At 40.8% G+C, this 16,187-nt stretch overlaps 1 protein-coding gene across 2 annotated transcripts in view; it reads left to right on the forward strand.

The window, feature by feature from the left end:
* The window catches only part of dock1 (dedicator of cytokinesis 1), a 261,452-nt gene that overhangs the window by 62,352 nt on the left and 182,913 nt on the right, over positions 1-16,187 (forward strand). For both annotated transcript variants that reach the window (XM_027132789.2, XM_027132790.2), the window contains exons 15-18: positions 963-1,061; positions 2,535-2,607; positions 7,146-7,249; positions 9,084-9,267. In XM_027132789.2, the coding sequence (XP_026988590.1) occupies positions 963-1,061; positions 2,535-2,607; positions 7,146-7,249; positions 9,084-9,267 (460 nt within the window). The remainder of the gene's footprint in view (positions 1-962; positions 1,062-2,534; positions 2,608-7,145; positions 7,250-9,083; positions 9,268-16,187) is intronic.

Here is a 16,187-nt window from a genome sequence, read left to right on the forward strand (position 1 = left end):
CCACCTGCCCTTTAAAGATGTTGAGCAGGAGACTCCGCTAAGCCATCTGCTTTCCTTCTGTCCGTCTCTCTCTCTCTCTCTCTCTCTCTCTCTCTCTCTCTCTCTCTCTCTCTCTCTCTCTCTTTCTCTCTCTGTATCTTTTTCTTTCTCTCAAACAACTCTAAAACTCAATTATGTCAAATCCTAAGTGGCTTCTCACTATATCCTCGGTTTGTAGGGTTTTGGCAAGCACTCTTGTCGAGCCGAGCCTAGTGCACTATAATATACTTAATAAATTCCCATTCAGGATTCAACCACAGTCGACTAATGTCATCGATTTTGTGTACACTAATCACACATTTGATTCATAATAAAAGGAGGTAAATGAGACAAACTTCTATGGTCTTGAGTAATTTTTTTTTTTTAAAGTAGCACATTTTAAAAGTTTTTTTTTTGCTTAAGAATTCACAGATCTGTGAGTGTTTGTCTCTCTGTGCTCGCTTCCCTGTGTGCGCGTCTCTGTGTGAAAATAATAACAATTTCTTTCCATGATCACAGCTTTTAAAATGTATTTTCGTCAGTCACATATTTCAGTGAATATAATTTTTTTTTCAATTAAATATTTAATATTCATGATATGGATTTTAAAAAAAAATACCCAGTGGATTTAGAAAGCACATACAGTAGCACGAGAGTGACATTAAATGGTTATAAAGTGTTCTTCTCAGCTTATAGTGAGAACTAAATACACTAAACTAAACGAGGGAAAAGCATTAGGAAGTGATAAAAATGGTGAAATTGATTTTTAGTTTTATTTAGTTTAGTGTTATGGTGCAGGATCGAAACGGTTCCTCTGCCTCAGCTGCATCTTTCCGTTACTTAAACAGTGTCATGTTGGAATTCCACTGATTCTGATTAAAACTGAATTAAAAATCTTGTAATCTGATATTTATTAAGTTATGTTTGTCTTTTTTTCCCCCCAGAACGTGATTTTCCCCGGTGCTGGAGATGAGGGAATTACCGAGTACAAGTCTGTCATTTACTATCAGGTCAAGCAGCCACGCTGGTTCGAGACCATCAAGGTGAGAAAGCTCCAAGTTTATACTACTGCACTTTTGCTGCCCAAATGTAAAGGCAAACAGAAAAGTACAACCAGGTCCAAACTGTTTCATCTTGCACAGGATAATGGAATGCACATATACTATGCAAAAAAAAAGACAGAGCAGAGACGGTTTATTCTGTCAGGAAGTGCCGAGTCGGGGAAATAAATGAAGCCCCATTTAAGGAGCAGTGAATCAGCAGCAGCAGTGGCAGCGCTTTCTGTTTTTTTTGCTGCTGCTTGAATTTCATCTTTTCATCTGCTTGTTTTATAACTGTATGACAAATTCCTCACCAGAATCATCCAGATAGCGTTCAATAGAGGCATTGCTTGTTGCACGGAAAGAGAAAAAAAAAAGGGAAATGAAAATCGTATGTGGGGGTGTGACCCATGTGCGGGCGTGACTGTGTGAGTTGGGTGACTCTTTGGGGGCGTGACTGTGTGTGTGTGTGGGGTGACTCTTTGGGGGTGTGTCTCTGTGTGCGTGGGGTGACTCTTTGGGGGAGTGTCTTTGTGTGTGTTTGGGGTGACTCTTTGGGGGTGTGTCTCTGTGTGCGTGGGGTGACTCTTTGGGGGAGTGTCTTTGTGTGTGTGTGGGGTGACTCTTTGGGGGTGTGTCTCTGTGTGCGTGGGGTGACTCTTTGGGGGAGTGTCTTTGTGTGTGTGTGGGGTGACTCTTTGGGGGCGTGACTGTGTGTGTGCGTGGGGTGACTCTTTGGGGGAGTGTCTTTGTGTGTGTGTGGGGTGACTCTTTGGGGGAGTGTCTCTGTGTGTGTGTGGGGTGACTCTGGGGGAGTGACTCTGTGTGTGTGTGTGCGTGGGGTGACTCTTTGGGGGCGTGACTGTGTGTGTGTGTGTGGGGTGTCTCTGTGTGTGTGGGGCGACTCTTTGGGGAAGTGACTCTGTGTGTGTGTGTGTGCGGGGGCGAGTCTTTGGGGGAGTGACTCTGTGTGTGCGTGGGGTGACTCTTTGGGGGTGTGACTCTGTGTGTGCGCGCGTGGGGCGACTCTTTGGGGGCATGACTCTGTGTGTGTGTGTGTGTGTGCGTGCGTGGGACGACTCTTTGGGGGCGTGACTCTGTGTCTGTGTGCGTGGGGTGACTCTTTGGGGGCGTGACTCTGTGTGTGCGGGGGGCGACTCTTTGGGGACGTGACTTTGTGTGTGTGGGGTGACTGTTTGGGGGTGTGTCTCTGTATGTGTGGGGTGACTCTTTGGGGGGGGTGACTCTGCGTGTGTTGGTGGGGTGACTCTTTGGGGGAGTGTCTCTGTGTGTTGGTGGGGTGACTCTTTGGGGACGTGACTCTGTGTGTGTGGGGTGACTTTTTGGGGGCGTGTCTGTGTGTGTGGGTGAGGTGACCGGGGGCATGTCTCTTTGACGGTGTGTATCTGTGTGTGGGTGGGGTTACATCTGTTTGTGCATAAATATGGTCCAAAAGTTTTCTTTTTTGTCTCCTAGGTGGCCATCCCTATTGAGGATGTTAATAGGAGTCATTTGCGCTTCACTTTCAAACATCGCTCTTCTCAGGACTGTGAGTATAAGTCTGAAAAACCACAAACACACACACGTCCAACACTCGGTGAGGCGTCCCACACTTTACACGACCGGAGCTGTTTGTCTACCAAAAACACTAGTATGAATAATGCACTGCTGCTGCTTTCCATTCTCTCTCTCTCTCTCTCTCACACACACACACACACACACACACACACACACACACACACACACACACACACACACACACACACACACACACACACACACACACACAGAGTTTTCATCTCTATATCTGAACACAGATTTTATTTATTTATTTTTTAAATATACCCATTTACCCCAGGGTTTTACTCAGAAACCTATCAGTGAACATGGTGTAAAAGCTTTGCTGTAAGACCCGGGTGCTCTGTAGCGTCTGTAGTTTCGTATATAGTATAGTGAAGTTGTCCTTTTGTGAATGTCCAAGCTTATAAAAGTGTGTGTGTTGGCAAACATATCTTCCCATCTGCTTGGCAGGAGGAGCGCAAAGTATGTAAAACAATCAGTTAAGGAAAGCCAGCATGTGTGTCTGTGTGTGTGTCTTTTCTCAAAGGAAAACATGCGTTCATTTAACCTTTAAAAGTGTTTCTGCTGTTAGCACTTTGTTGCACTTCGTATGTTTTCCCTCATGAATAAAGTTAGCTATCGTCACGACAGTAAAAGAAGAGACATCTCCTGATACACACCAGAAAACAGGAACTAACCTGTCCTCTGAGCATTAACCACGAACACGAAACGATTCGAAATGTTTTGTTGTTTAATAAAGAAAAAAAATTGCAAAACACTCTGGCACGTGCTGTTATTATAAACCTCCAGGTTGAGCTTCGCTTTGTTTCAGGTTGTATCTTAACTCTCCATCCTGGCTTATTTTCCCCATCACATCACACCCATTATATTTTATTCCTTGCATAACATGTAGTTTAGCCCTTCACGCTAACTGACACTTCTGCAAAAGCGTTTAAAAAGTTGTATTCATGTATTTTGATCATTTTGTTGTCAGCTTGTCATAACATCCGAGTCAAGTGACTGATATTTGCTGACGTTGTTATGACACTTTCCGTCCCGTTTCCGTTACATTTGAACATTCGAAAATGACAGAGAAAATGTCACAGCACTTGCGGAGACGGTTATATATCATTATAAGTCAAGTTTCCTTTCGCTATTTGCCATTTTCTTACGATTTCTGTAGAAGACTGACAATTTTATGACACGGTACTGACAGTAATGCATTTTTTTAGATTCCAAATAAAGGTGACGTGTGAAGGTTTGTGTGATATGTTTGTCGTTGGAAGCGTGTCTTAATACACCAAGCTCAAGACCCTAAAACCCAAACTACTAAGCAAATAAAAGACGCATGTTTGTACGAGTTGGCATGTTTGTGTAGCTATAAGAACGCCACCTTTCAGTTAACATGATACCAAGTGACCATGTACCAGTCTGTAAATAATCAGACAATAATATGCTGTTAAATTGGCTGGATCCAAATTCTCCTCAAGCGCTGTAACATTTTCTCTTCCTCTGTTACAAATTTGACATTTCTACGTGGTGGATTTTTTTTTTTCCCCCTTTAAATTGTTGGCCAAGACTTGCATAATGATGCCAGCTACAGAAATGTCACTCACAATTATCTGTGAGTCCATTTCTTAACTCTGTACTGTTTTCTTAAATATTTGAGGAGCTTTGCAGATCATTTAAAACGGAAGTAAACTATTTAATCTATTTGGAAAATATGAATCCACAGAAAACAAAGCACCTTGTTTTTATGATCGTATAATAACACTGACTAAATAATCTTTGCTATTTTGCTAACGCATGTGGCAGGATAGTTGGTGGCCTTTGCTCTAAGCAAGCCTCGCATCTGTGTTCCTCTGTCTGTCACTGTCCATCCCTTTGTCATTACTGTCTGTCCTTCATCACTGAGTCATTGGTGAACTTTACCAACATGATGGACACCCGAATAACCCACGTTCTTCTTCCCGGTAACCATGGCAACTGGAGTTGTGACGTGACCTCTGTGACCTCGTCCTGTACCCATCATTGTGGTGCATATGCTTCTGTGCTGGGGTTGAGGTTCTCAGAGAGAGAGAGAGAGAGAGAGGGGTGTATGGGGGTGTGTGTAGCTGGGCTATGCCTGATCTCTGGGGATTGTGTGCTGGGTGATGCAGTGGGTTTGATGGCTGTAGTCACTTGGAAGGCTGACATTTGCAGCACCCCAGGGAGCAGTTTGTCTCAGTTTGAGCGAATTGGAGCAATTTTTCAAATGAAAATTTCACCTCTGATTAAACTCAGAAAGTCTTAGGCACCATTGGGAGAGGTGTGCAGAGAAGCTTACCTCTAAACTTCTATCACAGCTTTAATAATACTTAATCAAAAATGGTCCATGGTCAATAAATGGTGTATCTATGGGGTAATAAACTTTGGTGCTTTTTGTATCGGTTTTCAAAAACCGAACGCTATTCTTTAGGTTTAGTATTTTGGTTACATCGTAAGTAAATTGAACTTTTTGTTTTTATTTATTTATTTATTTATTTATTTATTTATTTATTTATTTAATCTATGAAGATTTTTTATTTATTTATTTATTTATTTATTTATTTATTTAGAATTGTTACTCGCATTCCTAAAGGTTCTATGCTGCACCCTAGAAAAGATTTTTAACTGTCCACCAAGGACATTTTATCTTTAAATGATCATCCTTATAGTTTATCGAGGATTAAAAGTCTTGCCCGAGCTCCTGTTAGTCAGAGTGGTTATTTGATGGAAGGTGTATGATCATTGTTGTTCGGAATATTTGTTCACAACGAAAAGCCGAAAACCAGAAGCCTCCATGTGTCCTCTCAGGTGTGTGATGTCTCAGTGGCTGCATCTATTAAGCCACTCTACTATGTCACCTTGCAGTGGACAGAATGCCAAAATACCCTGTCTTATCTAGTCCTCCACCCAGGAATGTGGCCAGCTAGCCTCAAAACATAAATTAATCCTTGAAGTAAGTGTGTGTCTCTGTGTGTGTGTGTGTCTCTGTGTGTGTGTGTGTCTGTGTGTGTGTGGCTGCTTCTTGGCTTCTGCCATGCTGCCAGCTCCTATTTTACAGCTGAAGACTCACTAAGGAACTTGGCTGTCTCTGTCTTTGTAATATTCATCTCCTTCATCCTTTCTGTGTGCCTCATCCCTCTCTCTCTCTCTCTCTCTCTCTCTCTCTCTCTCTCTCTCTCTCTCTCTCTCTCTCTCTCTCTCTCTCTCTCTCTCTCTCTGACTGACTGATGGCTCTGGTTTTGTCTCTGTGCACTGGCTGGCTGTGTGGATTTATGAAGCAGGGATGTGGGAGTGTTTTGGTCGGCTGAGTGTAAATTTGAGCTTGTTGTGCAGCTCTGATGTATTTAAGTTTAGTGACTGAGACTGAGCTATATCCCTGCTCTTCTGTTTATGCTGATTCTGGCCTCTTCACCCACTCACACCCTCATGTCTGAGTGTAGCTAATGTCATTCGTCTGACACAGCTCATGGATATTTTTATGTCTGCCTGCTGTTATTTTTTCATTGGTTATCTTCGTGGAGTCTCAGCGTGAAAAATAAAATCTAATACTTGTATATAAAAACTGTCTGTGAATAGTTTAATACAGCAGAAGGGAAACTACCAGACTGGTGAACCTGGCTAAAGCTAGACACGGTGCTAATGTTAAAAATGTAGCTATTTACTTACTGACGTAATTACTGACTCGCTTGCTACTGTCTGACTTGCTTATTGACTTATTGAGTCAGTTACAGATATAACGGTTTGCTCACTGATTTGCTCTTTTATTGGATTTCTTATTAATGTGCTTATTTATCCTACTGGCTTGCACACAGGCTTCCTTGCATACTGTACTTAATGGTTTACTAACTGGTTTTCTTACTGACTTATGCTCTTACTCGCTCTTATTGACTAGTGTCAGTCTCCGACAAACCGTTGGCTGGACTTCTGATGTACAGTATATGGCACACAGAACTAAAACAATTTCAGGAGTTTTTTTTTTGTCATCATCTCATCGGTTGGATTGTACTGGATTTCAGAGAAACGTTTTTTGACAGTCTGCCTAAAAACAAAGTGACTTTCCTATATTTCCGTCATTGTAGAAGGAAGCGGTCGAGCGCTTATGGGAATCAGGTAAACGCTGGGTTTTCATGGTGTAGTCTCCTTAATTTGCATGGATTTCTAAACAAATGTTTTTTATTAGTACTCCAGCTGTACATTTTCACGTTCCTAAACATGACACTGAACAAACTTACCTGAACTTGGTCGCTTTACATGTCTGTCAACACAACGCATCTTGGTATCCCTTTAACACAAACTGTTCACAAGCCTTTGAGTATAAAGATCTGACGCGAGCTGGAAAAGCTTACGTACAGCTGGGCTTTTAAAAGCTTAGCGCTATCCCTACAGACCCACTTGTGAAATAGTCATTCCTGTTTGTGCTTGATATACACAGAGCTAGCTATACACATGGAACTATACCAACGTGTGTGTTTTTCTATTTTTTCTGTTTTGCTCATGCAGACAAGGACAGGTCAGAGAAGATCTTTGCCTTGTCTTTTGTGAAGCTGATGAGATTTGATGGTACAACACTCAGGGATGGAGAACACGATCTTATCGTCTACAAGGTAACTCGAAAACACCTACACACACACACACACACACACACAAACACAAACAGTCTGGTATTTCAAACACTTGGTGACATGAGAGGAGCTTTGAGTCTGCCAGTCATGGTCATGCTGACCTAATGCTGTTTAGCCCCCTGACCCTGTAGTCATTAAACAAGTAAAGTTTTTAGGGCCTCCACATCTGCATTTATGCATATTAAACATCAGAATTATGCAGAGTCTGACCTGGGCATATCCCTATGGAGTTATGCTAATTGAATGTGAGGACACAAACCCATCCGATCAGTGTTAAATCTCCTCATCTCATCTGTAGCAAAGTCAGCAGTGTCCTTGAGGTCACGACTGTTTTTTCCTATTTTCGTGTGTATGTATGTATGTGTGTGTGTATATACATGTGTGTGTCTGTGTGTGTGTGTGTGTGTGTGTGTGTGTGTGTGTGTGTGTGTGTATGTGTGTATATATATATATATATAATATACATGTGTATACATACATACATACACACACACACATATATATATATATATATATGTATGTATGTATGTATACACGTGTGTATACATACATACATATATATTTAAAACGACTGTTTAAATTGAAATTAACAAGTATCTATCTATCTATCTATCTATCTATCTATCTATCTATCTATCTATCTATCTATCTATCTATCTATCTATCTATCTATCTATCTATCACAAACTCAAACTTAGCATTATGAACAGGGGGAATTAGTTTTACCGTATGTGATACGGCTGTGTTATCTGTAAGCTACTGACATGATAAAAAAAGCAAACAACCTCAACACACAAATTAATTCCTGTTAATAATAGACTGTAATGCTGTTGACTCTGACTTTGATTGGTCAGAAGGTGTGTGTGTGTGTGTATATGTATACATATATGTATATATATGTATATATATATATATATATATATATGTATATATATATATATATATATAAAATGTATAATAGGACGGCTCAGACAGTAGTTCGATGTTGAAGTTTAAACCTGCCATTAACAGCACGTTTAATGTCTTGTTTCCATGGTAACAGCACATAGATGAGCACTTGTATGATGGATGCTCAAAATAGAGTTTTTATATTTTGTTAATGCGACAATTCTTTTTCAGAGATGTTTATTTAACATTTATGGACAGAGTCTGAGTTATAAGTGCTTTGTATCAGAGAATGTTTATTGTAGCTATAACGTAGGTGATAACAGGAACTGAGGTGTCTCTCTGACATTCCACAACATTACAGTTTATCTCTGAACCATTAAAATAAAACTAAAATTTGTCTTTCTTTACCGAATTAAACCCTTTTTTAAACCCCACATGTTCGGTTATTATTTTGGTTTATGTGTGTTAAGTGTTTAGTATTTGCTAGCAAATTAATTTGTTTCATGTTCCAAATATTCAAAAGAAACTAGTAACCTAATCTGATCTTGACCAGAGAGTTACTGAGGATGAATTAATGATATTGCATGAGCATTGTTTTTATTTATTTCTTTTCTCCAGAAGCTTCAGCAACATGAATGTCAAACCGTATTCTTTCATGACTTTGTTCTCTAGCGTCCTGTCATCCCAGGTTGATGCACACCTCTAGTTACAGGCAGATGCCCTGTGAACCTTTCAGGCATCTATAAAGTTTAGGGCTTCATCCGTAACTACATACGTAATGTCATATTTTGCCTGAGTCACCCATGTCTACTGTTCCCTCATTAGGTTCTTGAGCATTTTTGTAAAGCGATTTATTGACCCGGCAAACCTATTTGCTGGTGTATATTGTGTCTTTGCTGTGCTCATGTCTTTGTCCTGTTGTTTGCAGGCTGAGGCTAAGAAGCTGGAGGACTCTTCTCTCTATCTGAGCCTGCCAGCCACCAAACTAGACCTAGAGGAGAAAGGCCACTTCCCCACAGGCAAAAGCTCCCAGAGCCTGGGCAACTGTACCATCAGCAAGGACTCCTTCCAGATTGCCACTCTGGTGTGTTCCACCAAGCTCACACAGAATGGTGAGACACACACACACACACACACACAGAGTTCAACTCAGACTGGAGGGCTTTTCTTCATGCCTGCATGAAAAAACGATCTTTCTTCATTCTCACGTTCCTCTCCTTTCTCAGTCTATCATTCATTATGCCTAGTGAGGGATTGTTTTCTTTATCTTGACTGTCTTTTCCTATTTACGTCCTCTCTCACTCCTTCTCCCTCCTTTTTCCATTCCCTCTATTTATCACTCCCTCTTTTCGGCGAGAGTAATCAGCCTGGGGCTGTAGAGAGGAAACGCAGACAGAGAGAGACAGCGAGAATGGGACAGGAATGCAAAAGATGAGAGAAGGTTGGGGAGGGGATCCTTTACTGCTGTCACTCTCGCTGTGTGTGCCTTCTTTCCCCTGCTAAAGAAACCTGGCCTTATTAAATACAGGAGAATCCCCTCATACATGCCTGGGACCTGTACATACATGTAAAGCTATTTCAGGCCAGATCGGTCTCTGGACAGCACTCAGGTTTGAAACTCATGGCCAAATAAATAAATAAATAAATAAATGAATGAATGAATGAATGAATGAATGAATGAATGAAACCTCAACCCCGGGTCAGTGTGCTCTGGAAAAAGAAGATCTTGAGATCCCAGATATCTTGAGTGTTTTTTAAATTATTATTATTTTCTCCTTGTGTTTGATTATACAAATATTATGGAAATAGTATTTAAACATTGAAGTTTGTTCAGACAACCTTAGCAGTGACCGCATCATTCCCCAAACCTCTGCAGTGCTTCTACTCGGATGTGCAAATAAAGGCTGTGAAGGAGAGTCCAGGCACAGTGTGAGGAGGGAAGGAGGAAGTATAGATCATTACAGTCTGATCACACACTGAATGCAGTAAAAGTCAGTGCTGCTATGCTGCAATCCTTTCCTTCCTGCTCCTCCTCTCTTTTTTTTCATGTCTCTTTTTTTTTCTCCTCTGTTGCTCTTTCTATTCTCGCTCATAGTGTTTTTTTTCTGCACTGTGATGGATGTCATAATGATGCTACTACAGGAAAAATAGTCTTTATTTCACGTGTACCCTGCCAGCAGACTTACAATCCCGCAGCACGCGTCGTGTTTTCTGTGTGATGGCATTCAGAATTCCCCATCTACACGCAAGCTAGACTTCCAAATGTGTTCCACAGCACATTTCCTACCTCCGTGCTGATTAGCACAACGCTAATGATCTGCGGCTGTAGCGGCATGCTGGGTTATACGGCCCCAGAGTCAGAGGCATGGTCTACACAGCGCTTTAATGAAGAGAAAGCCTGTGCATGCCACCCATGGTAATGAGGTCATGGAGGACTTTGCTGATGACTTTTTGGGTGCCATGTCGTCAGCCACACACGTAAACATGAAGGATCACTGTCGTCTTCAAAAAAAAAGTTTTTTTTTGCTCTCGAAGCCTCATTGATCATCATTTTATCTGAACAGTAGGTCATGCTGTGTCGTGGCTGTGCTGAGCTTGTCCAGTAGAGCGCATCTCTAAAAATTACACACGCACACACCCATATATTAGCATATTAGGCTAGAGCTTCCTGCTGCTTAAGCTGCACTAGGCCTGGTGTTTGCTGCGCCAGTAGTGCAGCTGAAAATCAATACATTCTGCAGGAGAGCACATGGTTCTCTGTGTGTGTGAGCGAGAGAGAGAGAGAGAGAGAATGAGAGAGAGAATGAGATTGTAGGGGCTTTTTTGTATGTAGATGCCCGCTCTCTATGCTAATATATTAAGTACGTAATATCAGGAAGCCGGAGGGAAGAACGAGAGCACTTATTTAGCTTTTATTAAAGAATCGGGTCATTTCTGCCACCGCTAATGCAGCTCCTAAATGAAGACTGACAGGAAGTCAGCGCCCATCCTGTCATTTCCCTGCTTTCCCAGCCTGCTAATTTTCTTCCTCACTTTATTGCTGTGTCTTGCTTTCCTTTTCCGTCTTACGCAAACTTTCAGCAGGTTTACTCTATGCGCTTTGCTATTCTATATGCTTCATCTCATCTGCACATTTCTCTCTCTCTCTCTCTCTCTCTCTCTCTCTCTCTCTCTCTCTCTCTCTCTCTCTCTCTCTCCCCCCTCCCCCCCAGAAGTTATATATAGTCCAACAGAAAGCAAAAAGCAAATAAATAATTAAATATAAAGTATCTAAAGTGCGTCTAATGAGGAAATATTCACATGTATGTGTTACATGTATGTGATAAATCCCAGATTTATCAGTCTGTGAAAGTTTAGGTGCACTGAAATGGGATTGTGGTCCTGTAACGGTGCATATTTACCAATTAGTTCAGTATTTAAATGCATTTGAACATTCAAGAGCCTATAATTTTATACTGGCACAGTCAGGTTGAAGGTTCGCAGCATTTAATTGTACAAAACTTGGTCGTGTTAAAACTCTGGCGCTTTCCGCAACGCTACAAAATGTCCCAATTGAATCTTCAGCTAGACTACACTTGTACTTTAGGCCAGATTCCTTATCTGTTTAATTTAGAAGTTCACTATATAGGGCTTCGAGGGATTGACTTTTGGAAACGGGGTTCCTTTAGGATTTGCATTGTATGGAGCTTCATCCATCTTGCTCTGAATGTTAAACGGATGGAAAAAAAATAATGTTAGTCAAATCTAATTTCCTTGCTAGGATATTTATTTTGTATAAAATACAAATACTTTTAATATACATGGTAGTGCTGATGTAAAACAAGAAAAAAGAAGTGTTAGGTTTATTTATTTAATAACAAAATGTCACTGTGTTTCTGCCTTGAGAGATGTGGCCAGGTAAAGAAAGCTGTATGTGAAGGTTTGAAGCCTAACCCTAACCCCATAGAGCACAACCGCCCTCCTGCCCTTTACATGTTTGAGGCTTCAAACCAGAGTATGCGCTTCTTCAGATTGATGCTGCTTTGGTCTCATGTTGGGGCGAGTATTAAATGTCAGTCCCTCCTGCCATCACAGAGAAAGCTATATGTGACACGACGGAGTGTTAGGAAGGTCCACATGGGAGTCATGGTATCCATTATAAAGACCTAAACCATAGAGATATCGCTTTTTATTGCTCGCACCACACATAACTTTTAGTTCTCATGCCAGCTTGAAGCAGCAAGCATTTCTGGGAAAGATTACACATCTCTAAAGCCATTTTCCCCAGAGCTGCAATTTTAGTCTTGGAAGATGGCGAGCTTGTACCAGCGACATACAGAATTCATCATCAGGTCATGAAGTCTTTTGAGCAATAAGCACGAACCTTTGTCATTCTGTAGCCATCCCAGGTCTAGAAGTTTCCACTAGTACACTGAATTCTAGTGAAGTCATTTCTGAGAAGTTTAGAATTCTCCCTCATGTACAAAATTATGAGAGGAATAGAAGTGGACAGCTTGAGGTTTTTTTTTTCTCTCACAGAGGCAAGTTGCACGCTTCAGAGTTTCAGCTAAGATGTATGTATGTCTGTAAGATACGCACGAGATGGATGTCTGAGCAAAATGTCACAAACACTTTACAGTATCTTAGCTATCAGTCTGGTTTAAAATTAGATAGAGCTAGCATCACATCGATCTGTTAAAACTTTGGACTTTTACTGTTACTGCAATACAGTAAGTTGGCAATAAGATGGAAGCTCTTTATTTACTCTTCACACACTCAAATATATGTACTGTATTTAATCAGATTTAGTTCTTTTCACTCTACACTTAACCACCCGTTATCTTTGTTCTAAACCCTACTTTTAACCCTGGGTGGATAGAAGAGTGTCATGCATTTAGAAGTGTCGTTACCAGACTATATATAGCAGGTTTTTTAAAATATAAAGACATAAATAACAACATAAATGCCAGACTTTAATGCAATATTTCAACAAACAGAGTTTCTGAAGAAAAAAAGAAATATTTAATTATTGCGAATACTTTAAATAAAAAAACCTACCACAGCTGCCTGCATAAGTCTCTGAACACACACTTAACTAATACTCTGTGAAAGAACCCTTTGCCTTTATTATAGCATCAAGTCTTGACTTTCATCCCACTCTTCTGTGCAAAAACATCCAAGTTGTGGCTCTTTCTTTGGCCATTCCGCAGGTTTTCATTGGGGTTTGGGTATTTGCTCGGACTGGGCCATTCTATATTTTGGTTTATTTGGATTTGTGCTTTGGGTCTTTGTCATGTTGAAACGTGGAATTCCTCTTCATTTTCAGCTTTTTAACAGAGGACAGAAGTTTTTGTGTCAAAATATTTGGAGCTATTCATATTTCCATCTATCTTGACAAGTGCCTCTGGGCCAGCTGAAGAGAAGCAGCCCCAAAGCATAATGCTACCCACACCATACTTCACTGTTGGTATGGTGTTCCTTAGACGTTGCTCTGTATTGGCCTTGCACCAGAAATACCTTGTAGAATTGTGGCCAAAAGGGTCAACCTTTGTCTCACCAGACCACAACACACTGTGGTTATTTGGTGTGACTGAATGAATCTTTGGGCATAATTCAGACTGGTTTTTCTTATTTATTATTTTAAGAAACCGCTTCTGATTCGCCACCAAACTCCTCGCCTATCATCAACTTAGGAAGGTCGTCCTTATCTTTAAAACGTCTCTGTGATGCCACATTTTCTCCACTAATTACTGTATGGTTTTGACAGTGTTCCATGGTGCATTCAGTGCCTTTGATATTCTTTTATATAACCCTGATTGGTACCTTTCAAAAATTAAGTCTCGCAGTTTCTTTGTCAACTCTTTGTGGCCCATGGCTCTCAAAATACAACCCCAAATATTCAAGCAAATACTACAGCAATAGCTGACTGTTATCTGGTTTAAATTTACATTTACATTTGGCAGACGCCCTTATCCAGAGCGAAGTACATAAGTGCTTAAATCTCTAACATTGGATACATTAATGCTGGCTCACTAGGTTACATACTTAGGATACCATGAGTTTAAAACATTTGTTCAAAGTTACAATGAAAATGCAAAATTATAAGGAAATTGAATACAAAAGATAAGGAAAGAAGTGCTAGTTGAAGTGTTTCCTGAATAAGTAGGTCTTCGACCGCCGCTTGAAAATAGCCAGTGACTCAGCTGTTCGGACCTCTAGGGGAAGTTCATTCCACCACCTTGGTGCCAGTACAGAGAAGAGTCTTGTAGTATACTTGCCTCTTACCCTGAGAGATGGTGGAACCAGTCGAGCAGTGCTGGTAGATCGGATGGTGCAGGGTGCAGTGCGAGGAGTAAATCAGAATAATTTGAATCCACAGAATCAGCTGATGGCAGATGTACGCCATTTGCCTACAGGCCTAATCTTGAATGGGACTGGGGACAGTTATGCCTCGTTTCCACCGGAAAGAACCGGGTGCTGTTTCAGAGCTATGCTGGTGCTGGTTCGAAGTTGGTTCCATTGGCGAACCTTCTAAGAACCGGTTTGCCTTTCCTCCCGCTAGAGAGCCGTCACAGCACCAAGTGTGACGTCACTGTATACGTGTCACGTGTCCCAGCAACTTTAGCGCAGCGGCGGCAAACACAAACACAACGGCGGATGTTGCTTTACTGTTAAGGCTTATGGCTTTGAGAACATACATTAGCATCCAAACTCGGTGTATAAAACGTGTACGTGCAGCTCCATGTAACCTGTATAAACGGAGGTTGTAATCGATAAAGTACATAACGTTATTTTATCATTAACACAGAAAAAATTTGCCTTAGCATGTAGCTACCTACAACGTTTTGGTGCTACTTAAGAACGTTTTGGTGCTACTTAAGAACCACTTTTCCTGGTTCAGAGCCGGTGCTTTGGCGGTCAAAACAGAAAGAACTGGTTCTAAATTAGGCTCTGGCTCCGAACCAGCACTCGAACTGCCTCGGTGGAAAAGGGGCATTAGAGCCCCCATTATAAAGGGTGTGCGAGCTTGTTCCCAATTATTAAATAATGATTTTTTTTTTTTTTTGGAAGATCACGTTAAAAATGATTTCTTATCTTTATATTTTAAAAAACAGCAATTTCATAAGGGGGTGTAGACTTTTATTATCCACTGTACATCAAGTGTTTAGTCATGCCATTTCTACCAAACCATGTCCTCGCTGCCTGAAATAGATTTATTCCAGCGTTGTCGCTTGTAGTTTGTTTCTCTTGATGTGTATGACTGCTTTAAACGGCATTGTGCACTTCAAAGGTTTAGTTAAATCTCCACAAATGACCCTGAGGATCAGATCTAAACCCGACACAGTCATTTGATAAATTGGCCATTGCAGTGGCAGGCACAAACAAAATGCAGCCTGGGAATGTTCTGCAATTACACCGGCCATAAAGTAACGTCCTTGAGCTATCGTTATGCTGTATGGCAGTCAATAGATACAATTATTAGCAATTATACATGCGCGATCCTTTATTATAGGCTTTCTTGAAACATGGCTTTGCTGCTTCCAGTGTATGAAGGCTTTAATAATGAGGTGAAGAACTGAATCAGTGGTGCTGGGAGTTCTCTTATTTTTCTAAACCCACTACACATTCACTACATTGTGCGGCTATATTAAAGACACAGTTTGAAGCAGTTAAAGGATTTTTTCACGCGATAGAAGTGTGTGTATGTGTTAAAATGTTGTGCAATAGAGGTGGGAGGTGTAAGGCCATGTTAAACATCATGCATATGTTTTTTTTTTTTCTTCCTGTTAGCACAAATGTTTAAAAGTTTACAGGAAGCTAAATACAAGAGATACCAGAAAGTACTTGGCTAACAGGAAGCTAAGTACAAAAGATACCAGAATTTCCCTTGTTGCCGCGGTATGTTGTGTAAATTTATATATAGCTTTTACCCTAAATTGTCCCGTGAGGTCCATTTATGTGCCCTAAATTGTGTTTAAAGCTATACTCTGTTTTCATCTATCACCTGGTGAAATTTCTGAGCGAGAAGAAAAACTACAATCTGGCCACTCTT

The sequence above is a fragment of the Tachysurus fulvidraco genome, chromosome 8 (genome assembly GCF_022655615.1).
Source record: "Tachysurus fulvidraco isolate hzauxx_2018 chromosome 8, HZAU_PFXX_2.0, whole genome shotgun sequence".
NCBI classification, from domain to species: domain Eukaryota; kingdom Metazoa; phylum Chordata; class Actinopteri; order Siluriformes; family Bagridae; genus Tachysurus; species Tachysurus fulvidraco.